This window comes from Pleuronectes platessa, chromosome 13 (genome assembly GCF_947347685.1).
Source record: "Pleuronectes platessa chromosome 13, fPlePla1.1, whole genome shotgun sequence".
Classification (NCBI taxonomy): Eukaryota; Metazoa; Chordata; class Actinopteri; order Pleuronectiformes; family Pleuronectidae; genus Pleuronectes; species Pleuronectes platessa.
In genome coordinates this window covers 5,772,377-5,794,310 of record NC_070638.1, presented here as the reverse complement: position 1 = coordinate 5,794,310, position 21,934 = coordinate 5,772,377, and the positions used below count along the sequence as shown (strand labels likewise).

Here is a 21,934-nt window from a genome sequence, read left to right as displayed (position 1 = left end):
CAGTAATGAATCCTTTTTCTACAACGTCAAAATGTGACTGGGACGCACACACACACACAGCCGGCAGCACTGCTAATGATTCAGGCCTGATAAGCTTTTAAGAGTGTGTGCCTGAGAATGCATCAGCGCATGCATGGATGGTGAGTTGGAATCCCCGAGACCTGATTATCAGCAGTAGTTCCTGCTAACATCTGCCCCTAACCGGGGGGGGATCAAGCAGCATTAAACAGTTCTCGGCACATGCTTCAAATTAAAGGATGCAAACTCATGTACTGCCACAAACATTTAACTGAGGGAACCAGTGGATGTTAAGAAATGTCAGGACTTTAGGGATAAGCGGAGGAAAAGGGGCAAACTGGCCCTTGCTGAGCCTTTCCTGTATTAATCCTCTTAAACAAGCTTCCCCTGAATTTTGATAGTTGACCTTTGACTCTGAGGCGAAACTGTGGCACATTCTGAGCTGTCCTTTGCTAATACAGGAACTGCCAGGCATCAAATCACAAGATCTCAAAAGGGTCTGCGCTGACCCCAAACCCCAGACTTGTGGACAGGGTTAATAATGTCCTTACACACTTGAATGGAAGGGCAGACGTATTTATTTTTTCGACAGCGACTCGGCTGAGTTCCTCCGTCACTGTGCCACCACTGGTGGGTGAGGATAGTGAACCGTTGGGTTTGTCAGTTTCTTTTCTTAGAGAGACAAAAATCCAGACTCTCGCCTTCTTTTCTCTGCCTGTGTCCCATTTTCCTGGCTGTCAGGCAGTTGTCACATGAAAACAATGGCAGGGACGAGGTGGAAAACACATAAGCCTACCTATGCAAATCCCTCTCCCTACCAGTGACTGCAAGCTTTGAGCCACACTCCTAAGCTTTGATACGTCACGTTGAAAACTCCTGTCTTGACACACAAAGCTTGAACGCACGCTCTCCTCTCACCGGCAGAGTGTAGAAGGGCTGCCACATCTGTCAGGCCCAGCGCTGGTTGCGAGGTGCTATGGATTTCAGGGCTGAGGTTATCGACACGCGAGTGCCTCATGCTCACCATAGTAATTTATTCACACCAACCAGATCAAGGGATCACTCTAATTACAGCAGCTATCACGTAAACACCTAAACTGGGTTATCTTCCTCACTATCAAAGCAGATAAACATGTCTGAATTACAACTCAATCATTGAAACTACTGGTTTCAATTAACAAATTAATGCAACAGAAAGATCAAAAAGTGATCCACATGCAAAACAGTAGACGAACTGCAGCATGAAGAAAAAAAACACAAACACATTTTTAACGGGAGCAAAAAGGCTTTCATGTTAAATCTAATGAATGAAATTAATGTTTTAATCTAGGCAAAAACAATACAGAGTGAAAACCCAATTTTTAGGGAGGGACTAATAAGGTGTTTTCTTGTAGGCTACAGATTCTTAGTCTCAAACTAATTATTGAGTGATTTGGGAAATTAATTCTAACCCATGTTAATGCTTAAGGTTTAAAAAACTTAGAACAAAATGAGACGGTTTAGCGTTCATGTTTTAGTTTGCGTGCCAGAGGCAGGAGTAATACCCCTCATATCAAATATGCATACGTGTGCTCTGTTGACATGGAATTCAAAATTTGACCTAGAGGGCACGGTATTGACAAGTGTGTATAGATTCTGGCTTAGACAGCACTGAAGGAGACTACAGAGCGGCTGACTGCTCCATGTGTGGGATTAAACAGCTTCTCTCAGTTAACCCCATGCCTTCAGTTCTATCTGTGGGGTTTCAGATCATTAGAGCGATGAAAAGATGTGGGGGGGATTCCCAGACTCCAGCGTTGATACAGGTGTGCTTTTCTTCTAATAGACAGACAGACACTGCACGAGACAGGCAGGACAGATGGTCAGGACAAACTGTCCCTGTACAGCAAACAGTAGATGACCTTGTCAAGGGCAAATAAACTGGCCTTGTGTAATGAATTTGTTTTCAGGCCACACACGACAAGATGAGACTGCTCTAGCTAAGGGAGCTAGCAGCCATTAGCCGGTAAACACAGGAATCAGGCCTCTCTCCTTGCTGCTCTGCTGTGGACGTCATTCACTCGAGAATGGAGTGAAGACGGGTGGGTTCCTGTTTCTTCTATTCTTCTTCTACTTCCATTCTTCTTCTGTCTTTGGTTGTTATTCTGCGATGAGTACCTCACGTCTCTGTGTGTGTGTGTGTGTGTGTGTGTGTGTGTGTGTGTGTGTGTGTGTGTGTGTGTGTGTGTGTTTGGGCCTCTGAGCAGGGCTAGTAATAAATGCAGAGACAGCAGGCAGAGCCAAACAAATAGCTCTTGTGTGGCTTACAATTAGTGTATTCCCAAGCCCGCCACAGTGCCCGGTGAGAGCTGCTGTGTGAGTGTAGAGTATCAGGGATCGATACACACGGGGCAGAGAGAAAACCATTAATTCTTATTAATAATGAATCAGCAAGTTATCATTTTCACGAGGCAACACTTAGTGGGAATTTGTCTGATGGCATCAGCAGTGGTTGTTTTAATGGAACTCTTCCATTAACGCCTTTTCAGGCCATTAGCATGCAACTTGTTTGCAATTAATTCCATATAAAGCTGCCTCCACTGCGAGTTATTTACCCCGGTAAAGTCAACTGCACTTCAGGCTGTTTGTTTAAACCAATAAACATCATGTTTGCTATCTGAACTTCTGTTTTACACCGTGGAGCATTGTTATTATTTTTTGTTTTTCCAAAAGACACGTGTATATGTGCACAGATTTTTGTAGAGCGACAAAAGGACTGAATCATTTCAGGGAGGGTTTCACATACTCATCTCACTTTAGTTGAGGGATTTCAGGTCAAGGTGATTTATTTTTATTATCCAGTTTTTAAATTTTAATATCTTGAATCTGTTAAATTGATATCACCTTATAAAGAGTCATAAAGAGCGATGCAATTGCAATGAGCGGCCCATTCACCGTAGTCCATCAACTCCTCCGCTTGTTTTTCGCTGAGTCAGCCTCGCTGTGAACTTGCTGAGCGTACACGACGAAAGGTGACTGAGAAAATAACTTCAGTCTAAATATTTGAAGTTTGATCGGAACTTCGGTGAAATCACAAGAGCAATGTGATTAGTCATCACTGGGATACTGTACTTAAGACAAAATGTCTAAACCTGAAAAGGAGAATATAAAAAAAGGAAAACCATGAAACTTTCAATACCCCGTAGACCTCGGAGACGAGCTTTCTATCAGGCCTTCAAGCCCTGTGTGAATTATTCAAGACAGTGGAGAAGAACAGGAACTCTAAGTGCAATTACCCTTCACTCCTCTCTTCCCACTGTGAGCAACATTAATGTAATGGCTTTCATCTTCTCAAGCCGATTATGAAAGAGCGAGGCATCTCTCAACTCTGCACTCTCTCTCTCCTCTCGTCTGTCAGTCAATGGATGACTTTTATTTTTTTTTGAAAACCACAATGTGCTTTCGGTGACCTGAGCCTGGAGTAGGCTTTTAAAACGACTGTTTAACAAACACGCGAAGAACAAACGCTTCATTGTGTACTTTTTTTTTGATGGTGCGGATTGTGGGTGTTCCTGGTATCACACGATTGGGAGTCTGAGGTTTTATATTACCTGTGGTATTTAAACTGGCGCCCTACCTAGATCTATTCAAAGATGACTCACTACCTGTGGCTGCTTTCAACCCACCTCATTCCTTAAGGGAAAGTCTCAACAGCCATTAGATAAAGGCAGACACAGCTCTGGGTTTTTCTTTGTTGTCCGCTCTTAAGAGAAAACCACTACTTGTGTTGTTGCATTACACATTGAAAAATATACAACTTCATGCTGTTTTTGAAATTATGGTAATAAAACGAGGGCAAACTATACTTTACATTTTACGGGTTTCCTTTTTTGCGATGCAACCACCATAATTGCCTGCTGGTTGGAGCCCCACCATATAATTAACTGAAAAACAACCCACTGTAAAGACTGAAACACAATGTGGAGAATGTAAATGTGAAATGCAAAACCAAATCCGTACTGTATGTGACCCGAGCCTCCAAGAAAAGCCTGCTAATGTGTCGCCAGAGCCGCGGAGCTCATCTGCATAACCCTGGGGCTACGTCACCTCCGATGCTCATTTAGCTCGCTTGATGAAATGTTCTCATTTGCGCCGTCGTGATTCTAAGTGTTTTTTCCATCTAGAAACTGAAGGACGACTGACTGCCGCATTTGAAGGCATGTGTGGGCGGCTAGCTGCGTGTCGATCTGGGGACACTTGCATGCAAAACAAAATATGAAGATGGGGGAAGAAGTGCATTTTCAATACGGCTTGAATATGGAAATAAAGCATCTAGTGTGACACCGTTGTAATGGAAATCCAAACCACTCTGTAAAGCTGCTGTGGGAGTTCGAAAGGAAGACTCAGGCAACTGGTGGGGGGGTTTTGTTAATGGTGCAGCGCCAAGACCAATGGTCACCCCGGCCTCGGACTCTGACATTAATAAACCAGTGTAGGGAAAATGTTAAGTGTGCTAAGCGATCCCGGGAGGGGGCGGGTTAGGGGCTAAGCTGCGGAGATGCCTCCCTGCTTCTTCTGAGCTTCCATTTTGGGGTTAGCTCATCATCCATCACCACGCACCCCCCTGCGACCCCAGTAACCTCATTAATTTACCTCCCCTTGATTACCCCTCCCTCTGAGACCACAAAGAAGCCCCGCCATTGTTCTCATCTTCTCAGCCACACAGCGCAGAGGCCTTAAGTAATTCAACTCTCCGCAAGCTAAAATTGAAGAGGAAATTAAATTATGCTACTGTAGGGACATAAAACAACAAAGGAATTCTATCTTTACAGGCGCCAACAGGCTCTTTCTAGCTCCCCTTATGATTTAGAGCTTTAAAAAAAAGTTAAGGTGACCATTTATCCGTGAAATACAGGAGATCCCACTAGAGACCAGACTACGTTTTATACTGCACCATGTCCTCAGGCTGTTGGGGTTGAGTTAACTGCCTTTAAAAAGTACCTTAGAGGAAACTGCAAAAGTAAACAATACATGGGTGCTTTGTTCCAAAAGTATATTCAATTATGCCCTATTTAACGGCAGCTATCTTGTATTTCTCTGAGAAGAATCTGATCACAGATCGGGATGCGTATGGGCATCCTTTGATGCTTCTAACATTTCCCACATAATATCTCTCAACCCAAATTAAATCCAAATAAGTTCTTCCAAATCTCTGCTAATACTGGATTATACCAATACATATACCCCAAGATTAAGTGAGCACGTAATAAACAATAAGTTATAATTGGCAGTGAGGTATTTAGTCGCGTTTTGTCAATAAAGCCGTCAGTATGAGCAGAAAATTAAAACGTCTTTCCCCATCTGCTCTTTTCTGGAAGGACACTGGCGCTTCTTGTTGTCCTGTGGCATCGCCGAAACCGGGACAGAGCCGAGGGTTTGGGTGAGTGCCTCTGGCCGTGCCACTGAGCTCCCTAATTAAACTATTAATCTCACATCATTAACCCCCTGTGACCCCTCCCTCCTTCTATTCTGACACTGCTGCACTGGCTTATGAAAACAACTTCCCATCAAATCTCTACCGCTTCTAAATTGCATTCCTCCAAAATATTATCTTGCAGATGTTTCCCTCTCATATATATTGCTTTCTCCCGCTGCTTCCGAGGAGAACATCTTCTTTTGTTTAGCTTTATCTCCTCCTCAGCCTCCCTCTGCGCTACTGTCTGTATGATGTGTGTGGACCACAGCTGTGTGTTAACTGTATTAGTCTCCGAGTGGCTCTCCAAGGTGGATATGGTTACTTTTAATTAAAAAAGAATCAATTCCTTTTCCTTTCAGTTTTCTGAACTGGGTGACCATATGGACACTTAAAAATACAATCCAATTTGCAGCCACCCAGTCCCAGTCTCCCCCGTCTGTCCGCTGCTTTCCAAACCGCTTTGGCACGTCCATCACGTCAGTCCGGTGAAGTCGCTTTAGAAATTGCCAGATCAATCCATGAACCTTGTTTTATGGGTTTGTGTAGTACATGGCAGTTTTCAGGATTCAAGGTGTTTAAAGCCCTTTTTCTTGTTAGAATTCTCGTAATGGGAACTTTATTAGTTATTTGGGGATATTTCCGTTAACAGACATTTATATTTAGCATAGCATCCCCATGGGACACCTCTTTGTGGGCTACTGATTGGATGAAGTCACACAAAGGCTAAGATATTGTCTATAGAAGTAAAACAAACTGCCAGTAGTCTATTTGTGATACATAGGGGAACACAAATAATATGCTAAAAGAGAGTCTTACTGTGGTTTGATACGAAAAGTCACTTTAAACTTAAGACGGCCTTGCTGCACCTCACATGAAAAGCCGCCCGAGATCACAACATGTGAGGCACGTGAAGGCGCCACATACATCAAAAGCTTATTAAAGCCAATGGAATAACTCACAATGACAGCACTACAAAAAGATAACCATTTCATTTAAGTGCTGGCTCTGTGTGACTTTGAGACTGACCTTGGGGGCCAGTGGCCTATTGTGTACCAGGAGGCTGTATAAGGAGCTGGTTGATTAGGCCGAGCTCCCCCGGGATCGATGAGACGTCTGAGATCAGCACTCGCAGTAATCACACTGTATTCTGAGCTGACTTAATGGCGATAGAGGATCAATGATGTCACAGAGCGTCACTGGTGCTACTGGTTGGGGCACTTTCTGTATTCGTGGTGTTGATCATTATGAATTGTCGCAGCTTGGGAATCGTGCCTAACGAACAGTAAGACAACAACCTCTGAAATGTGGCCTTCCTAAATCAGCAAACATTGCACTGTAAATGGAATAACCTTTAGTTTTTTATGAGGGGAGATGGCTCAACCCTGCTCGCACATTTGCCATCTGTGACAGCTTTTGCTACGGGGAGACAAGGACACCAGACTGAACCCATGTAATCAGAGCCTTGCCAGGCACTATCCGCCCATAATATCTGTCTGGTGTCTGCCCTGTAATACAGGAAATCCAAACCAGAACTATCAAGTTCACATAACTAAGTGGCATACAAATTACAGACCCCAAACGCACACAACCCTGCCATTAGTGGTAGGTGTTATTTTTGCCCCCCAACTGTCTTATTTTAATTCTATGTCTGTTGGCTTTACAGAAAGACTCCTTTATCATAATGGCAGGTCTACATCTTTTTCCAACATGTGCTTTCATTAAACTACAACCCTAGTTTAACCTCAGAACAGAGCCAGGCTTTTTAACCAACTTATTATTTCTTTTATCTTCCCTTTTAAGATGAAATTCCTTTTCTTGTCCCCCTATCCAAGTATCAGTGTCCCGGAGGTTCCTCAGTAAAAAGGCTCGTCCCAGCTTGTCACAGCACGACACAGCAGAGTATCTCTATCTGTTAATGAAGAGGCTGGTTCTGTGTTTTTATAGGTAAATGGTACGATTACTGAAATTAGAGACCGGGGGGGGGGGGGGGGGGGGGGGGGACTCTGCTCTCACGGAGACAGAGAGCAAGGATTAAGTAAAACATTGTCCACAAGAAGCCATTGTTCAAAGGCGGGACACAGTTAAACGTTTTGTCCAGCAAACTACAGCATGTTCAGGTGTATGTGTATATTTAACTCTGGCAAATGAAGTGTATATATTTAAAATGTCCTGAAGGCAGAAAATACTGTCACAAAACATGTCTTTCTCATAATTTAAAGCTTCGGCAGTCCTGCATTTTTGAAAAATAATTATCTTTGGACATTATAGACTAAAAAACAGCCCAATAGCATTACAGCTAAATAATCAAGGTCGCATCCAAACTCTGCACTGTGCATCTGACAGAATCAGCACTTTTAAATAATGTATTGGAACCTCCTATGCCCCCGACAGTACCTTTTCCTCCATAATCTCTACACAGCAAATGCAGCTGAATCAATCTTGTTTCCTCCCTTGGTGGCAATTAAAATGAAGGTAAAGAGGAGCACAGGTACACATCATAACATGACAATAAATATGGTGAGCGAATAAATAAATGAATTACTGACTAAGCAGATCTTTTTGCAGATTATTTGCTTTGTCAAGAGAAGCAGGATGCCTCCTATTCATAGCCCAAAGAATATCTTGCAGTTATTCAATCACTTTATGAAAGATTATTAATCATCAGCTATTCATACTTAATGTGAATTTTAAAGCGATTCAGAGTTTGTTATTTTGAATCAGGGAAGAATCAGAGGTTTAGCAACACACTACTGTGGTTTTGAGCGCACAGGGAAAGGCACTGCCAACGTACCTGAGTCAGATACATGGCACTTTCAACTCTAGGTATGAAGTAATCTCAGGGCAAATCTCCTCGTCTTACTTGACCACTACTACTCCAGTCAAGGTCGGATTTGGTCTAATCCCATTTAGAGCAGAACAAAGACAGTCTCGCTGAACCAGCAGAACAAAGACAGGAGAGCAAAACATTTCTACAAGGTCAGGTTCACAACTCTAAACTGTGCAAAACTCCAGACACACTGCGAGAGACAAGGGGCTGAGTGAGAGGAGGCAAAGGGTACGGAAAACAAATCCTATTGGGCCCATGTACGAGAGTACAGGGCAGTTGGCGTGGCCGGGTGGAGGAATGGGAGGGGTCGGGGTATAATTGAATTACAGTGACCCAGTGACAGCACTATAGGTGAGGTCATGTGTTGAATTAATTCTGTCCCTGACCCCGTCTTTGGCAGAGCAGTGCCCCCGAGACCCAAAGGCACGGGAATGGCGAGACATCTTTCTGAGAGTACTCCTTCCAGCCAAAAGCCTCATTCAGATTGACAGGCGAGCACAGAGGCCGGTGGAGCTTCACTGCATGCACTGTACACTTATTTTTAGTGCACATGGTAAGGCTCTATGTACTCTGGGGCATGCAGTGGAGGGGGAGATATTTCTGTTTGCCTGGAATCCACCAAAGACACCTAATTTAAATATAATCTGTATTTTATTTTGAATTTGCATGAATCCATAACTAGAATGGCAATTTGAGAGTGCATACATATCTCTCAATATTAAATAAAGTAAAAATAAATCCTGAATCTGCCTGTTTATTCAGATCCACTCAGAAATGAAACAGGTTCTCCCTTGGGTTGTATCCCTTCACAAAATGTCATGGATTTGGTGGTTTTTGAATAATCCGGGGAACTAACAAACAATGAAAACCAAAACCAAAGTGCCCACACTAGTAAATATCTGTCCCCTAACCCTGCCAGATCTTTTTACATTAAGATCCTATAATTAGTCTCTGAGAACAATGTTATGTCTTATATCTCATGATGTTAAAGAAAGTGAAGGAAAAATAAAGGATCCTTCCTCCTTATCTGCACCAACAGTTAGTGGATTCTACCTTTTTATAGAAATCCCTCCAGTCGTTTTTTGTGTAATCCTTCTAATTTATAAACAATTTATAGATCAAACTTGATTGTCTTAGGCAACGTATTAACATGATGTATTGGGTTACGTTTAGCTTTGATAATGTTGGTCCCTGCTAAAAGAAACTAGTGCAAAGTGCAATTTATTAAGCCTATTAAGCGTATTAAGGATTTCCTGTGTGAATGAATTGACTTACTCTCTGCCACAGAGGAGAACACGATGCAGCTGAAGAGTAGCAGGAACAGCAACGCCCCTCTGGGCAGGAGGGGCACTGCCAGGTGAATATTAGGCACCATGTTCCAAGTTGGCACTGCTCCCTCCTCAGTCCCTTGCTCGATGCGTCCCACTCCGACAGGATCAAAGACTAACACCTGCGAGAGCAAACACAGGCAGAGAAGGAGAGAAAACATTAGTATTCAGACTCACCGTACATTTGCATATATTTGAATGAACATAATAACACGGTAAAGCAGAAAATATCAAAAACAAGTCGCAAGGCAGAACCAAAGCAGACTGGAATTTTGTATACTTGTAAAGAAAACAACAGCGCACAACACTGGGGATCTTTGGTCGCGATAAACAAGGCACCCAATAACCACAACAAAACCCTGCTCGGGGCAGAGGAAAATACAAGTGGAGCGAATGTAACACGCAGAGACTACATCAGCACAAGAGTTCCAGAAGAAACGCAGGGCAGCGCGAATTCATGGGAAGAAATAGCAGGGACAAAGGGGAGGTCAGGACGCGGGATTAAGCTTCTCAGTCATCCTCTCCCGGTGAGGATCAGTCAAAAACCCAGAGGACCTCCTGAACATTAGTCCCACGGGACCGCCGCCCACTTAATGTTCCCCATTAAGAAATTGAAACTGTGTCTTCCAGATGGGCTCGAATCAACAAAGTGCCATGATCTCATTCAATGACAACATGTATGCATACATAACCAAGCACGCAACACAGCCCAGGGGACACACACACGACTGGTCAACAAAGGAGGAGCAGGTGTACGACAAATTAACCCTAACTGACCGAGCCATAAAACAGAGAGCACATCTCCATCACTCTAAGTAGAAGGTGGAGACAAAAACAAAAAAAGGCCATCCCTCAAAACAGACAGCACACACACTGATTCTGTGTCTTTTAAGAAATTGGATTTAATGTAGGAAATGACGAAGCCCACTGATAAGATTGAGATCAATTACCTCCAGTTTGTTATAGCCTGCAGTTTAGATGTCTAATGCTGTTACAAACAAAGTAACTGTGCATCCCCATAAATTCAGCTAACTAAATTTCTTATCCCGACTCTCTAGCCCATGGCCATCTGTGATGAGTCATCATAGCAAAGTCAAGCAGGCCGCTGTATGGTAAAGATAGAGATCTCTCTTTTGATGGAATTAAAGCAGTATCTCCAGAAGACAACAGAAGAAAAAACGAACCAAAATGAGAAAAGTTTCAAAAGTTTCAAAGTAGCCCTACTTTTGTCTTCAAGGGCTCCGCGACAATGATTCTGTACAGAGCTTTTACAAGAGGCCTGTTGGAATGGAATTGAAGACTTTCTCAGCTCATCTGTTCAGTTTCACTGCCCAGTTTATAGTGGCTGCCTGAACAATACTGATATTTGTGAAAAGAGAAAGAGAGGCGCTCACAATGTGCAATATCTCCAGGCTTGCTGGGTGGCCGGTCAGCTTTGGTCTATTCAATTCGGCTAAATAAGTTGGAGTGTCAGGAACACAATGCCCCCAGTATCTAGTGGAAAAAAACCTTTCCATTCTTAAGCCTGTGGAGGTGTTGAGCAGCCCATTACTCACGTGTTTTCAATGTGTGATGTGGAAACACACCGACACCTCTTCGACCACCCTCTTTGTGAAAGAAAACACTCAGTGAGGCAAGGTTCTTGGGAGCGCAAAATCTTACAGGCGCTGTATGTTCGTTTTTCCCCTTTGCCAAATGTGTGTTTATGGCCGGGAGAGGGTGGTGGTGATGGTCACTTGCCATTAGCTTCAGCAGTCTCTGCTTTTAAAGGCGAGGAGGTTACAACGCGCCCTCTGAGCAGCGTTTCTTCTTCAGGGCGGACTGGCTGCTGTGGTGACTCACTATCAGAAAGTGACAAGATGCGCCAGGGCTAACGGGTTAGCATGCTAGCCTTTTTTAAATAAAAGAAGTGATGGAAATAGAACCCGGGGGAACACTGACTTTGCTTTAGGCCTCTAGAAACAGATCTTGGAGAATGAAGAAATTAAACTGTTGATGCTAAACTCCCCGTGTTTCAGCTGGTAAACAAGTCGTGGCTGACATTGGCTATGTAGCAATGTACCGTTCCGTGTTTCATTATCTTCATCTGCAGAGAAGTTACTTCAGTTACTTGGCAATGGAAGAGAAAGACACTGCTGAGATGATGAGAATTCCTCACATGAGCAGCTGCAGACAGGTATCATTGACGGCTACATCTTCATCACTGCTTGATCCTTACAGGAACGGGCCTCTAGGCTTCAGGTCTACCGAATCTATTTCCAAAGCAACCTGCCTTGCATCTAATGAATATCAAAAACGGTGAATGCAGCCAACATCATCTATTGTCAGTGAAGGTTCATGCTGTGATTGTATCAATCAGTATTACACTCTTCCCTGCATGTAGATGTTCCAGAGGTACTAATAATTTAAAACCTCTAGATAAAAACCTTCCATCCGTGTCTTCACCTTCCCTGATAATGAGACTGCAGCTCATTGTTGCTGTGTTAAGCTGTAGCAGTCTGTTGGAGAAAAAAGATAAACATAACCCCGGTCGGGGTGCCAAAGAACTGGATCACACCCCCACTCTGCAGCCAGATCTTAAGACATTCAGGCCCCATTTTTATTTAACGTTTATGCCCTAAGTTTGCTCTGCAAAATGAGCACAACTCACATCAAGTTTGTTGGCTGACAAATGTGTTTTGACACTCATTTTTATGTATGCCAGTGTTGCGTTGGTTCACGTCGGTGGGTAGATAGAGTGAGCGGGGCTGATAGAGCTGGCTACTTGCCGTGCTCCAAACCCTTGGCTGTGGAGGGATATCTTTCACAGCAGATGCCAGAGAGAGGGAGATGCTTTTCATCTTCAATGAGACAAATTCCTAGAGCGAGGTTTATTCTTTATTTATTTAGCTACTTATTCATCCCAGTGCAGCTCGGTGCCTCCCAGACCCACACAAACACTACGGGACAATGCGTGCCCCCAATGTGCATTTGTGTTGCGGTGGAGGAGCCGGGGAGGGAAGGACGGGGCATCAACGTGGAAATGGTGCAGTTTGATCCAAAGAATCAGAGCAAGTGGCTCAGAGCACAGGAAGACACTGTTTGTCATTATGTGGGAGAGCGAGAGGAAAACAGTAAGATCACGTAGGGGTGGATGTCTGCCCTCGGAAAAAAATTGCATGTGTATGCTTATGTTTTGTAAATGATTTATTCTGAAACCTGTTTTTTGTGTCAGAGTAAGAGAGGGAAATGTGTGGGAGATAAAGAGTTACCCCGGTATAATTATGGCTAAAAAGATCGTCCTGATTATCTCGCAGAGACTCAGACCCTGATGAATAATTAGTCAGGATGAATTCAGGAGCTAAATTATTTTACAGCTACAGTGGATGATCTTAATTAATAGTTTAAAACTGTAGTGCACAACTAATATTTTATAAATAAGCGTTTCACAACATCTGCCAAAGACTTGCATATTTTCAAAAAGTGTAGTTTAGTTAGAGTATGCAAACCCAATTAGATGATTACCCAGGTTAGAGGGCCCTAATATAGAAAAATAAGAAAAGGCAAGGTCAAAGATTTGTTTGATCCATCCACCTCATTATCACTTAAGCCTTGGACGTGTATTGACGAAACAAAGGGGGAGGATGTGTTAAATAAATTCAAGCCTGGAGCTTCGTAGCCCCGTTAACCGCTGCTAAGGAACAGCCATTCACAACCTGCTGCACCGAAATCATTACTCTGAATTGCCAGACAAAAAAATGTGAGATGTATGTGGTGTTTCAGAGGTTTGCAACCAGGCTAAAAACAATTTATGGTGTAGCTCTGGGGCTTCAGTCCAATTTGTCAAGATGTCAAGATCATATATCCTAAACATATATATATATATATATATACAGAGAGGGAAGGAGAGGGAGGGAAAGAGAGAGAGAATTCTGTGGTGGCAGTGTTTACTCTAAACACAAAGACACTGTGGAAGAGATAAGAAGGTAAATAGGAAATAACCCTAAATGTCCAGTCACTGGAGGGCATCCACTCTCCAAGTCCTTTAAGAAGAGGCTTTGGAGTCTCGAGTGTCTGGGGAGTCTCCATATTGCAGAGCAAAACATACACACTCTATATATACAGCATAACAGGCAGAAGACGTTTAGTGAGCATATTAAAAGCAGAACAATGGATGTTGAACATTATAAAAAAGGTGAACTTTAGAGGACAATGGAGCTTTTGTGGGCGGTATAATGAAAAGTACACACCTATGCCATTTGCTTGTTTACCACACACATCTGGTGCCTGTCATTCAAGTTATTACCCTGTGTTTGCGAGAGGCAAGGGAGTGGCCACCCAACTGGAGGTAGTGGCCCACAAACAATGCAACAGAGCTACGCACAGAGCACCCAGAAGCTGAGCAAACACTACTATTACACTAACTACAGGTAGTATCTCTGCTCTCCACAGTTCCCATCCCTCCTACTCACGTTGTCTCTCTTTCTCCATCTCCATTTAATGGGTCATCCTGAGCGTGGGGAGGTGGGACGGTGGAGATATATGGCTGGCAGTGTGTGGAGCTAATCACGGCCATCTCTGGAGGTGATAAACCAAGACCAGCGAGGTTTGTGTTGGCACAGACTGCAACGGCTCCATAAACACAGTTACAAGCTGAATTTCGACAGCAGTGTTTTGGCCCTTGATTAGTTCTCCATGCCCTGGAAGGCTCAGCCTCACAAGTCTGTGCTCTCTTTTTTTTTGCCTCTTTGGCGAAAGCACACCCCAAGACCCCATGAGAATAGCTGCAAACTAGTGAGCCACATACTGTAAAATGAAAAGTGTTAAGTAACCAAATTAGGTTTTCACTCTTACTCTGAAAAGCCTCGCTGTATCCGCATACTCAGTGGTGCATGAATTTTTTACAGAGCTACGCTGAAATCCACCTAACAAAGGGTAATGTCCTGAGACCTATTGACTTCTAGAGCACTTCTGTTTACAAGCTGATTCCACTGAGTTAATTGTTAACGCTTTACTGCCGAGAGGAAGATTGAGAAACTGAAAGACGCCCGTAACAGGCGAGTGCACATCCTCAAGTTGAGCAATAGAAAGTAGGGAGTGCTGATTATGGTGACCTACAATGAAAGCTCCCATGTTATAAATCACACGGGTAAAGTGTCTGTCTGTGTGGATGACTCAGAGAAATCAATCGGGTTGTTAAAATAGGACACGTCAATAATTATATATAACTCACAACTGCCATGTGAAATGTAAGCAGATATTAAGAAGAAATGACCGAGTCAACATGACGCACTGTGACGTCAACTGTGACGTGTGAGGGTTGAGTCGTCATGCACCATGCTCCTGATAATCTCCTGATACAGGCACAAACTTGCCTCTCAACAGAAAGCAGAGACCGTGGCATTTTGGCTCAAAACCATGTGATTCGCCGTCGATCAGCATTTAGTCCGGTCGAGTGAACATTTAACAAAACTCAAGCACCTTCATAAATTACCTCTGAACTGAACTGGGGGATTTACAATCACCTCTGGGGGGCTACCAATCTCTGCGGCTACAAAACAATCTGGAAATGAAAGGTGATATGTATTACTCTGATGTGTATTACACAGAGTAGAAGAGACATACCAGAGTGCCACTTCCATTTGAATTTATTGGAGAGCGATTATTGGAGTTGTCGGGCTGCGGAGCAACGAGAAAATGGCTTGCACTACAAAGTGCTGGGCAAAGGGCCGGCAATAAATCAAAAAGCAGACTCAATGCAAAACAGACATTCATCAAATAAAAGCAATGCTGTGTATACCTGGAACAATCGACTGTATGAAGCTGCTCATTGTGAAGTGATACCGATCTTAGAAGCCATGTCGACAGAATATAAACCAGTTTGGTTTAAGAATACTTACATTCCAATGGTTTTTGTATGGAATAAGAATGTTGCTCATACAATTCATCCTATTTGTTGACTTGTGTACAGGATTGCTTTGACACTTCTACTTATATTTAGGTATTATCATTACTGTATGTATACATTTTTCTTTATTACTTATCTGTCCTTTTATGTTATCATTCAAGCTAATGTTTAATTCTTCAAAACTAGAGCCTAAATAAAACAAATGGAGACAATTACAAAACAACAAAGCCTTGTATTAAGTGAAGTTCAGGGTTTCTAAAAGCCAATAGCTTTGTCCTAGTTCACAGACTGGAAAAAAAGATGAAACCTATTTATTAAATTTTTGCTTTAATTTGACAGAACTTAAAAAATTAATAAATGCATAAGTAGGGTTATGTGCTATGGCCGAATATTAAATTAGCAATATAAACCGAGATGCACTCTCAACAGCAGATGTGCATATATATATATAAAGGAAATTCACGCTGTCATGCAAGAGATATGGGCTAAGACGTCGGCACTCGACAGTTTGCTCCTGGACAGATGGTGCCATAAAATGACTAAGCAGGCAACACAGAAGGCACTGACTCCCCCCCTCCCTTACACCAAAGAGAGGACCTCAGCCACCCCCTCCCTCGCCACCTCCTGGGCAGAAGGCCTCGTCTCCGCCAGTAAAAGACAAACAGTGAAGGTATGTGAGCAGAGAGACTGGCAAATACAGGGCTTCATAGATCAATAGCTGGCCAAACACAGGTAGTTGTTCGGGCTCAGCTCAATCCGCCGATCTATCACTGGTGGATTTTCAGCAGCCGGAGAGAGCTGACGTATTAGAAAAATTAGGCACTGGAGAACTACAACGGAGCATGGGAAGATATGGAATACAATACACACTGTGCAAGTATGTTCTCTCGGTGGTATTGCCCAACTTGAGTGAAAGCTTTCCCTTTATCTTCAGTTTTAAGCGTATATTTCTCACAGGTGGCTTCGAGGTGAGAATATCGAGCCTAACTTTGTGAGTGAGCATGCGATGGGGCTTCGGAGGGCTTCATACTCTTCAGCAGGTGTCTACACTGTTCTAAATCAATTACCTCTAGTCAGCCAGTGCTTAGGGTAGGGGGTATTATAAATCAGCTTGGTGTCAGGCCAGATTAGTGACTGTAACGGCCTGGGACAGAAGCTCTTTGGCCAGCAGGGACCCTGCAGAGGCTGACATGTGAAAGAAGCTGTGGCCTCAGTGCTCGCTGACAAAGCAGCAACTCGTGTGATTGTTTGCCACAGTACTTTGCACTGGGGCTTGGGCTATTTCAGGATGTATATTGTGAGAGTGTTAGACATTTTCCCTGTGGCCTTTCTATTCCTTTAATATGCATAGTCATTGCAAGAAAATGATGCAAATGAAATAGCATAGCCCTCTGTCACATACCGGTGGGCTATGCTATTTGATTTCAGGTATTTGGACAGAATTATACTTTATACCTTGATATGTGCATTATTATATTTCTACAGAGATTAGAACCCATTACATTGTATTACCATTGAACTTCAAATGTGGAAATGAATGGATTCGCCAGAGCGCAACTATTAACTATTCGTCAGATAGTCGAGATGATTCACTCATTCATGAGCACTGGGTGGATTGTCTGTGCTGGTCCAGTAATCTTGAAAGCAGCTCACTATCTCACTTCATCCTTTTACACAAATCGTATTCCCTTCAACCACTAAACACAGAGATGCGTCATGTAACTCGCTGACATTCACTCTATGACAGAATACATTTTTTATACTACACTGGATTGTTTGTCTTCCGTTAGAGATGAAGTGGATAAATATAGGGCCAAATCCGCCCTGGTTTAAGGCTACAGAGGAATAAACCTAGTGTTTACACAGGGAAGGGATGAACTAAGGCAGGCCGGGCTGAGAAAAGCACCTCCTCTATAATCAGGCATCTGCGGTGAGGAACAGAAACAGTCTGCCTGATGGTGTCTGAGGCAAAGCATACGGTCGGATTTAGAAAGGAGGACCCCTCGACGAGAAACGTGTTTGGAGGAATTAAAAAAGGTACACAAACAAATGCTGTTGGGGGACATAAAAAAAAAAAGACCCTATGTATTACACAAAGAAAAGATAGCACTGGTGTAACTGAATCAGTTAAGTCCTAACAGATTTAACATGGGTTAGTTGCCTTTGCAAATGTAGAAAAAGAGGATCCCTGAGGCCCTAATCCAACTCCTTCCCTGCCTTCTTTTCCAGGCAGTTATCCTCTCAGTCCCTGTCTAACTAGAGAAAAAAGGCTGATTCTAATAAGCTGTTCTGTCTTTCTGACAGTGTTTCTCTCCATCCCCCCTGTTTCCTCCTCTCTCTCTCTCTCTCTGGCCATGTCTCCTTCTCTGTCTCTTTCTCTTTGTGTGAGCCATGAGCCAGTCTGTTGGAGCAGATGGAACCATATATCCCCATCGCTCTCCGGAGGCCTGAGGATTTAAAATGTAAAAGAGATGAGTGCGGCATAGGCAGGGGCTAGTGGATGAAGGGCGAGAGAAGCTGGGTGTCTCTGCTTAGACCACGATCATCAGACATCTACAATGCCTCTAACGACTGCACATGTGCCCAAAGAGAAATAAACTAAAGATGCAGACTCTTAACTTGGCATTGCTGTCCTCGCTGAGCATCTTCGGAAAACTGTATTTTGCTAGTAATGGAATTTATTCAACAATTCTCTGGTGCTGTGGATAGAAAAGACAACAACTACAAATTTGTCATCAACTGAAAAAAAATATGACTGGGAAGCTCAAAATTTCAGAAATTCGGTGGTTGGTACAAATACCATTGAAATTCTATGATTGTCAAAACCAAATTGGATACAAGAGCAAAATGTCATTCAGTAGAGTGCATACTTCCGCCAGGGCCCGACAGTTCCCTCATGAAATCACATTTTAATTCTACAGATTAGGAATTTTATTTCAATCTGCACGGAACTACACACACTCATAGATATCCGTTCCATTTAAAATTAAATTAATTTTTTAAGATCCAGGAATTATCACCTGGGAAACCTGCAAAAATGAATGTAAGAAAATAGTTGGGGCTACAAACACAATGCACTAACAACTATATTTCCTCGAGTGCAAGGCCGCCCCCCCCCCCCCCCCCCCCCCCGACGTAGAATTTAAGCATCAACTTGGAGCAGATGTATCGGTTCTCAAGACATCGCTAATGCTGATAGTGACTGGCCATGGGCAAAAAGGAAAATAAATAAATAAACAAATAAGGAATCAATTAGGATGCTACTCCGGTGGCTTTCTGTCAATGCTTTCTGTAGATGTGGAGTCAGGCCTGCCTTCCTCCACATCTTACCCCAGGCCACCTCACAGGTAATGAGAAAGTAACTGCACACTGTATCTGTCGTCTGGGGGACGATTCTGCTTCGTCCTCAATCTCAGCATGGCAGGTTGACAGACAGCGAGAGCGAGGAACAACAGGAGGACAAGGTTGTGAGCAATACGATCGATTGCCAGCTGACTAGCCAGGTCCATTATACTGACAGGCCGGAGCCACAACACGACGACCTGCACTCCTCCGATGGCCTCATTACTACCTATGAATCTCTCACCGTGGCCAATCTCTCTCCATCGCGCTCTCCTCTTTTTTGGCTTCCTCTTGATTTCTCTCAACTGTACATCCCCCCTGACAAAGCAGGGGACTTAATTTTACTCAAAGAATCTGGTGGAAACAAAAGCCACCTCTAAGCTCCTGCACTTTGCTTTGTGTGTAGGCAAGCAGTGGATACAGAACAAAGAAGACCTGGGCTAATACTCTGTTCTTCAGAGCGGTGTTCTTGAGAAAATACAGCCTCAATGTACATTTAAGCCGGTGCTATCCCGGAAGAAATTTTAACTGCCTACGAAAACCTCATATTAAACATTTCTCCCACTATCTCTCTGTCTTTCAGCTATGCTATCTGCTCTTCGTGTCCTCCCCCCTAGCATCCCTCTAGTTATTCTGAAATCCTTAGTCCTTGAAAGACTTATTTATACTCCCTTTCCTTCCCCACCCCTCTGCCTCCCAGTACAGCTGCAGATAGGATTTACCTGCAGCTGAGACAGCCTCCAGACTATCAATTACCACCAGCGTAGAGTCGCTTTTCTGTAGCTTGGCTAACAAGACAGTCACACACACTCTCTCACACAGTGTACATGCACACGCGTGCACACACAAATCTCTTCGACACATCCAGTTAGAGAAATTCTGGGTTGATTGTGAGTCATAGGATTTTACTGACTAATCAAATAGTTAGATGAAAATCCACTTCATCCAAAATCTACATAAGAGCTTCTTTAGTGATTCAGTGCCGGTGAAAATTCATCCAATCAGGAAATCTGGTGTGTTTTAAAAATTCAAGGGATTTAATCATTGCAAATAAAAACAAGTGGCATTCAAGGACAATCAGTAACACTTACAAATGGGGTCACTTGAAGCAATAAAATCACATTGTTGAAATGTTAATCATCAAATAATCATCAAAATCAACTTGTGCTGTGACCCACCAATATGCATATGTTGTTCAAGGACGTGTAAGAAGAGTCGGGAAAGTGTGGCGCTCGCATTCGGCAAAATTGATTACAAAATCAAAAAAGGACAAATGTGCAAAACTTTGCGTCCACACCGCAGCTCATTTGATTAGTGGTGATGTTTGACTGGTCTGCAATGTGCTGAAAACAGAGATCTCACCAAATCCTTCCTGACATATCATCTAACTGCCTGACACTGATTAGAGTGAACACCAGGCCGTTACACACACAGAAAGACACGCAGGGACAGGACCCGTCACTCACCTAACCAGATCCACCCTGAAGCCTAAAATGCCTCTGTCAGCTCAACAAATGAGAAGCCATCACAGCCACTGTTGTAGTCATCAAGTTGAAGTTATTTCAGAGATTGGTTCTTCGCTGTCTCGCCAGGTGCAGTTAAACCTGGCTGAGCGTGTTTGGGCACAAGGCATCAGTTTTTATTCTCAGGCTTCGTGTTTTGTTGATGCACCATCACGGGAGGGAAGCAGACATCCAGAAAACAGAAACCATGTAAGGGGGCATAGGCTAACATTTCCTAATAAAAGTCTTATGAGGACTACAGGCGAGAATCTATCGGTGCTCAGTCATGTAGTCAGTCCCTACAGCCCAGTGTGAGCCTGTGAAGAAAGATCTGAGGAAGTGGATTCCTTTTAAGTGAGCCATCATTTCTAGCCGTGACAGTAGCACACTGATCATTAGGATCAAATATTTGGGTCAAAAAGAGAATGAATGTGCATTAACAATGGACTCTGTAAAGCTTTGAGATACTGGCAGCTCACTTACAATCCATAAAAATGAAAACTACCAGCCTCGTAAAGGTACTCAGCAAAGGGATTATTTTTGTCATGCTAAAACCAACATGTTCTTACATACATTATTGACTTAATTTGTATATAAACATCGTCTTCACGTGTTTACTGGAGAAGAAGTAAAGGGCCTGTCCTATTGACTAAAAAGGGGCAACTGGTGATTTCTCTCCTTCCCCTTCCCTTAACCATTCCCCTTGTCTGACAGTCAGCCAAGGCAGCCAAGTCTCCCATGTTTACTAATGTAGAAGCAACCCCTTTATCAGGGAAGAGATTTGTAGGGAAGAGGCAGGGGATTAGCCATCAAATTACCAGGCAGACAGCATCCCTGCTCCAGGGTTGTGAGGCAGTAATCTCTGAGGCTGAAGGGGGAGATCCAGATAAAGGTTTGGGATTGGTGCTGTGGCACTCCAAACTCCAAACTGTGCACAGGTAAAATATGAAAGTGTCTTTTATTTATTTTTTAAATCAAGTTCTGCCGAATGCTATTTTTGTGATAACGACATTCATAGGACAGGATAAAATTATATAGTTTCTCCCGTGTTGCTGGGGTGTTAAGTATCATTACATGGCATGACACCCCCACAGTGCCAGACTTTTTGGTAGGGTACAGCTCTCAAGCAGGAATGCTGTAGCTAGGGCAGGGCTGGTAGAATTAGATTTCACTGGCCTTGCCCGTGGTTCTTACATTGTCACCCGGCTGCCCTCCCTTAAACAAGCAGTGCTCCCCTCAGAGAATACCCCCTGGACACAGGAATGTTTCATCAACGCCTCAGCCCCCAGCATCCTTACAGGGCCACAGTGGGCCAACAGGCGCTGCAAAGGCAGGCTATAAATAAGTCAGGCACTATAATGAAACAAAATGAATCTCCATCCATCTTCCCAAAACAAGCCAGGGACCTCTGAAGGAGGTAACGTCATTGTCTGTGTTTCAGGATGAAGAGCAAGAGGAACGCAAGCTAAATGTTAAGCTGATGCTGAACGTCACGCTCTACAACATGCGACACGCGTGCTCTGCTCTCAGGTGCTAGTATGACTACATAGCAGCCTGTGTATAGCAGGACCATTT

General features: G+C 43.4%; 1 protein-coding gene and 1 long non-coding RNA gene across 3 annotated transcripts in view; one reads left to right on the top strand and one right to left on the bottom strand.

The window, feature by feature from the left end:
• Window positions 1-21,934, bottom strand: part of LOC128454056 (receptor-type tyrosine-protein phosphatase F-like) — a 156,225-nt gene that overhangs the window by 92,365 nt on the left and 41,926 nt on the right. Inside the window, 1 exon segment of the mRNA XM_053437215.1 lies at window positions 9,576-9,750. Within this exon segment, the coding sequence (XP_053293190.1) occupies window positions 9,576-9,675 (100 nt within the window). The 5' untranslated portion in view covers window positions 9,676-9,750.
• LOC128454057 (uncharacterized) overlaps window positions 1,970-21,934 on the top strand; it is a 60,797-nt gene continuing 40,832 nt past the window's right edge. For both annotated transcript variants that reach the window (XR_008341594.1, XR_008341595.1), the window contains exons 1-2: window positions 1,970-2,099; window positions 5,376-5,437. This is a non-coding gene — a long non-coding RNA (uncharacterized LOC128454057). The remainder of the gene's footprint in view (window positions 2,100-5,375; window positions 5,438-21,934) is intronic.